Raw genomic sequence first — 5,689 nt, forward strand, 5'->3', positions numbered from 1 at the left:
GCTCTAAGTAAGATAGCAGATATGATGGGCAAAGACATTGCCCTGTACTTAAATTCAGAGAAGTGCAAGATTCCTGACTGATTGCATTTCATTATCAACAGAGAAAGTATATTGTAAGAACAGAGGTTTAATATGGGTAGTAACCTTCACACACTCTATTTCCCACCTTCTGAATAACATAAGAATATTCTTCATGGGGGAGGAATTTCCATGTATAAGTTTGAAGTGTGAAATTCACAGTTATTGCCCTAGAATTCACAGCAAAAGTGTCTGGCTGCGCAACACAGCCTTCACTGTCATGTCCCATGCTTCTGCATCAGCACCAAACCTGTGGCCAGAATAGCTGGCTCTTAAGGGGTAAGGTCAGCCCCTGGAAAGATACTGAGCAGCCCTTTTCTGCCATGCTTGCCCACACTCTCCTACACAAAGCAAAGCATAGCACAGAATCCACTACCCATGCAAGGACTGCAGAAGTCAAATCCCCAGGCAATTTTTTCAATCAGCAATTTGGCTCAGCTTAGCCAGCCTATTACTGAGCAGAATCTGGCCGAATATTCCCTGAACTGGATCACTGTTACCTCAAATGCATTGATACTGACAAAGGTGTTGCAGTGGCTGAAAGGTAAAATGTAGGCAACCCCCAACATCCCTTCCCCAAAACCTCAGCACATCAGATGTTTGCCCATCATGTGAGCCAAAATAGATCTGTCTTGCTTGCTTTCTGTTTCCAGGCAGAAGAAATGAAAATGTTAAAATGTTAAGAATCCCCCCTATTCTCGTAAATCCTGCTCCCAGGAGGTGACAGAAGTGTCATATCCTGCAGCAGAGCTGCCACAGTGGCACAAGCGGGGGCTCTGCATGCCTGCCAGGTGCACCCTGCCTCAGAATAAGAGGGTTCTGATAAACAGTAAATGAGAGACACATGGTGGAAGACACTGGATGGGCTCATATCTTACTTTCCTCTGTAATCTAAACTGTAATCTAATCCCATAAATTGTGGGGCTTTCTCTTATTTATAAATTGAGAGTGGTATCAGAGGAGACCTTAATAATTAGATTTGCATGGTCTTTCTCTAAAGGTAAATACTTGGTGCTTCTCCTTATCTCAAGGTGTCTGACAGGAGAATTGCAAGGATTTTGTTATCTATTTGTTCTAAAGATACCACATATAGGCTAGGCAGTTTTGGTACCTGGTTTCATTTCTCTCTCTCATTCTTTTTCCTTTTAGAAAGCCAACTTTTTGACTGTTCCTCAGGAGAAACTCAAAACTCCATACTCTTTAAACAAGAATCAATAGCCCTGGATTAGAAGAGATCCCCCAGCAGTCTGGCAAAGCAGAAAACAACCTTCCCCAGCTCATACAAGGATAAACCACCTGCTGTAGGAGAAGCTGGCAGAAAACTGGCTCAGATTGTTTGTAAAACAACACTTGCAAAGACCAAAGCTGTGCAAACCTTTGCAGCTCAGTTTGAGAGAAGGACCAAAGCTTTTTGCCTACCAAAGGAGGTGACCACCAAACGAAGGACCAAAGCAATTTCATAAGAGCCAGATGGCAGTGTAAAACACAAGTCTAATGCTTGTTGTCATTGTAAGAGCAACTTACAAAATTATTTGCAAAGGAGGCCTACTTCACGCAGTCTGCTTACCTGTGTGAACCCACAGTCTTGAGACCAAGAAGATGGAGGAGCATTTCTCGCTGAAGCCATTGTGTCATCTGTCCTAAGTTTCCTCTCTTGATCTCCTTTATGAGTCTGGTGAGGGAAGACAGGAAACCTGAAAGTAAATAGGGAAAATGGACCAAAGCTGACAGAGAGCAATGACTGAGATTTATTTCAAATTCCGTGGAAACCTGACTGGCCGCATCCACTTTCCAACCCTGGCTACAGAAGTAGACACAAGAGCAGATAAATATTCCGGCCTCTATGTGTACGTGGGATTATTCCTAACGCTTTTGGCTATCCTTCTCATATTGCTTTTCTCCATGCTCTTCCGCCTGAAGCATATTATTTCCCCAATCACTACATCTCCAGAGAACACTGAGAACGTCCAGCAGTTCACAGATGTAGAAATGCACAGCACGATTCCTACCACTTAGAGACCCCAAAGCAAAGAGGGCTCTGTGCTTGTGATATACATTTTGTTTGGAAAAATGGTGGTGGAAAGAATCTCTCTCTGCCTATGGAGTCCTACAACTTACTGCACAACCACAACAGCAGCACAGAGCATCTGGAGACTGTCACACAAGACAGACTGACTAGCTGGGACCACTGGCTCTTGACTCTACAAGCAACATGTGTGCAACACCCTCAATAAAATTTATATGACAGAAACCTACTGTTGCCAGGAAAGACTCATATCCCTCTAAAGGCCCTTGCAGGAAATGGTAAAAGCCACAACAATGACAGCCAAAAACCCAAAAGGACACATACCAGAATGTGTCCTGGAGTCTGTATTTGCTGACCTATCTCTCTGCCCTGAAATTCCTTGCTTATGAAAACAGTTGAATCAACAAAGTCAAGTGGTGTAAGAAAAAAGAGCCCATGGGGCACACTGAGAGATTACCAGTGGTTTGGAAATTCTCAGGCGTTTCTCCCATTCAAGGATGAAAACCTTGAACTGTTTTTCTTCCACTTGAATGGCAAACCTACACATGGAGTTTTAGAAGTATACAAATGTTTCATCACCTGCTGGAAGTATTGGTTTCTGACATCAAAAAACATACAGTGAATGGTTCCATTCCAGATATCAGAAAGAGACAGAACTATTACAGGAGGAATGAAAATAAAGATAAAATTTAACAAAGGTTTAAAACAAAAAGAAAGCATCAGCAGGAAATGAGCAGCAGGAGAGAAAAAATGTTTAAAAACACTCTACCTCTCTTCCTTTGTTCCCTATTACATTAACTGAGCTGGATACAAATGTGTTCATGTGTTTCAGCCTTCCCAGTATCACTCAGTAACTAAAACACAGTGTAAAGTTTGTGAGTCAAATGGACATTTTTCTCCTAACAGACTCAAAATCATAATAACATTTTCTCTCATATCCATGTTGGATTTTCTTTCTCAAAAGACAGACCAGATTTTCCAAAGCTTTTTCATTTGTTTTCCTCTAAAGATGAAGAAATGCCAGAGTCTGGCACTGCAATAATGAATAGTGCAAAGTTTTGGACATAGAATAGTGGGGAACATGCAGATGCAAAGTAAACTGAACACTAAAAGACAGGACTGGATTCAAATATCCTGGCAGATCATTTGGAACAGTGTGGAAAAAATATGTTCACTTAAATTAAACAACAATCTGACCCAATCCTCTTACCAATGAATGACGTACAGATAGACTTTGCTTCTGTGGATGGAAAGATAGAATAAAAAATATCACTTCTGGGAAAGCCACTGCCTCTTATAGAGAAACCTCGAGTGACATTGTTTCAGCAACATCTCTAAAGGGCACACATTTTACCCAGCTTCTCTTCTTTCTTACAGCCTAATTCTAGCTTAGAGATAAAATCCCCATATGCTTTCCACATTTATATACTCTTATTTGCCAATTCTCCTCTCTCCATGGGCTTGGAAAGTGTAAACTCCCCACACAAAAACAGCGCTAAAATTAGAGAAGCCACTGACTCCATGGAGTTACGATAGTAACAAGAAACTGTTTCTCAAATGCTTTGTGTACAACAGGTTCTTTATTTACCTTTAAAGATCTGCATATGGACAAGGAAAATGGCTTTTACAGCTGATTGTGTGTGTGTGGAGAGCAGAATGACAAGTGTCAGGACCTGAGTATGGTGTAACTTCCCAAACCATACATATTCTACAGGATTTATGCTTGGGTGATCTCATCCATGATTTCCATCCACAACCATGAATCTTCTGCATTAACAAATCCTTAAGTATGGAGCAGAAAGGGTTAATATGTAGAATATGTTCATTCCCTATGTAAAAATATATAAACATAAACCTGTGTTTTCATATCCACACAGGGAAGAACATAATTTTGCAAACAGCAGAACTCAGGAGAGGATTAACTTTGAGCTCCTGGAAGGACACTATCTGAATTTACTTGAAAAAGAAATAAAATATGTTTCAAACCCAAATACTTTAACTGTTAGCATTAATGAAAACTTACTTGTATGCCCTGTCTTCACTAGGAAAATAAATATGCCCTTACCCTACAGTCACTTATGTGGTAACTACTTATGAAGTAACATCCTAGTGCAGACAGACAGAGACAGCTTTAAAGCAAGTTAGCAGACCAAGCAAGATGCAGACAAACTCCCCTGCTACTTACCCTCTGCTGACAGTAAATGCTACGAGTCAACTTTCTGGCTACAAATTAGATAGCAAGTTAGGCAAGATTGTGATTGGGTTTTTTTAAGCTGCTTGTTTGTTTTTTAAAGAAGATAGATCTTTGTGTTGTGTCTGTACATCAGCTTAATTCTGGTATGAGCAGCAAGTTTGTTCAAAGATGTGTTTATTCATAAGCCCTGCAAAAAATATGCAGTCTTATAAAGACATACATGACTAAAAATTCAGATGCAGATATATCTGAAAAGAGGAAAAATCCCAAATGGCATTTTCTTGGTACTTGAGCTGTCAAATTATTTGTTGCCATTTTGATAGAAAAATAAAAACTAGAGATGGTGAAGTCAGGTTGATAGCTGCACTGGGCTTAAAAATGACTACACAGAATGTTAAATTAAAAGCATCCTAATACATAATTCTATAAACAAATGCTAAATGTTATACATTCCATCTACCAAAAGTCTAACCCCATAAAGCCCTCTGAGATCTTTATTATCCTCAGATTTTTACAGAAGGCTGTGAAGTTCCAGCACGAATAAGAGCAGCCTTCCATTCTGATGTTCATTCTGCAGACACATATATCAAAACAAAGCCTGAAATATCACAATAAGTTGGTTCCTTACATATCTGCTCTCTAGAATATGAAAATTTCCTCTTCAGTTGTTTCATAAGAGAGAAGCCTTAAATTATCATCTAGGACAGTTGATGTTATTTGTGAAAAATAATCCTAAACTGAATTTGAATTCTAGTGAATTGGATTTTTCAGAGGTACTGTAGGATTTCTTCAGCTAAAGACAAAAATTTGTCCAGCAGTAAACAATGCTAAGTTGTGAAATCAGATCTGGATACAAGAGAGGAAGGTCTGTCCAATTCATATGTAATTAATAAATAACCCACTCCCTAGACTCCCACCTGAAATTCATGTCTATGCAAACTTGTCAACTGGGAAACAAATGATGAATAATTCAGAAGACCTCCTCCTCCCTTCCTTCTTCTCTAGATTTATTAATCCATTTTCAAAGTATAATTTGATCAGACTAATAGCCACAGACTTTCTAAACTGATTCTCTCTGCATTAATTCTGTCTTCATGGTCATAGTCCTACTCTTACAGTCCCATTTAATAGCAATCAATTAAGATACAACAACAGGCAGCTGTAAATCAAATGAGAGCTCAGCAACATTCTTTGATACTTGAAATTTGTTCCCTGCAAGCAAAACATTTCTTGTTTAATCAGGGATCTTGTGCTGAAACTAGTTCCTCTTCGAGTCCTGAAACACCTGCACTACAATAGCTACTGGCTGATGTTTATTCATGTAGTTTTATGAAAATAAAACTAAACTAAAAAACCCAAACCATACTTACCAGGAATACGGAAGGATCAAG

At 39.3% G+C, this 5,689-nt stretch overlaps 1 protein-coding gene across 1 annotated transcript; it reads left to right on the forward strand.

The window, feature by feature from the left end:
• The first annotated feature begins 1,815 nt into the window (after nt 1-1,815).
• On the forward strand, nt 1,816-2,094 carry SERTM2 (serine rich and transmembrane domain containing 2). The gene has a single exon (XM_051630421.1). It carries the CDS (start codon nt 1,816-1,818, stop codon nt 2,092-2,094), a length of 279 nt encoding a protein of 92 aa, XP_051486381.1.
• The last annotated feature ends 3,595 nt before the right edge of the window (nt 2,095-5,689 follow it).

This window comes from Apus apus, chromosome 12, assembly GCF_020740795.1.
Source record: "Apus apus isolate bApuApu2 chromosome 12, bApuApu2.pri.cur, whole genome shotgun sequence".
Classification (NCBI taxonomy): Eukaryota; Metazoa; Chordata; class Aves; order Apodiformes; family Apodidae; genus Apus; species Apus apus.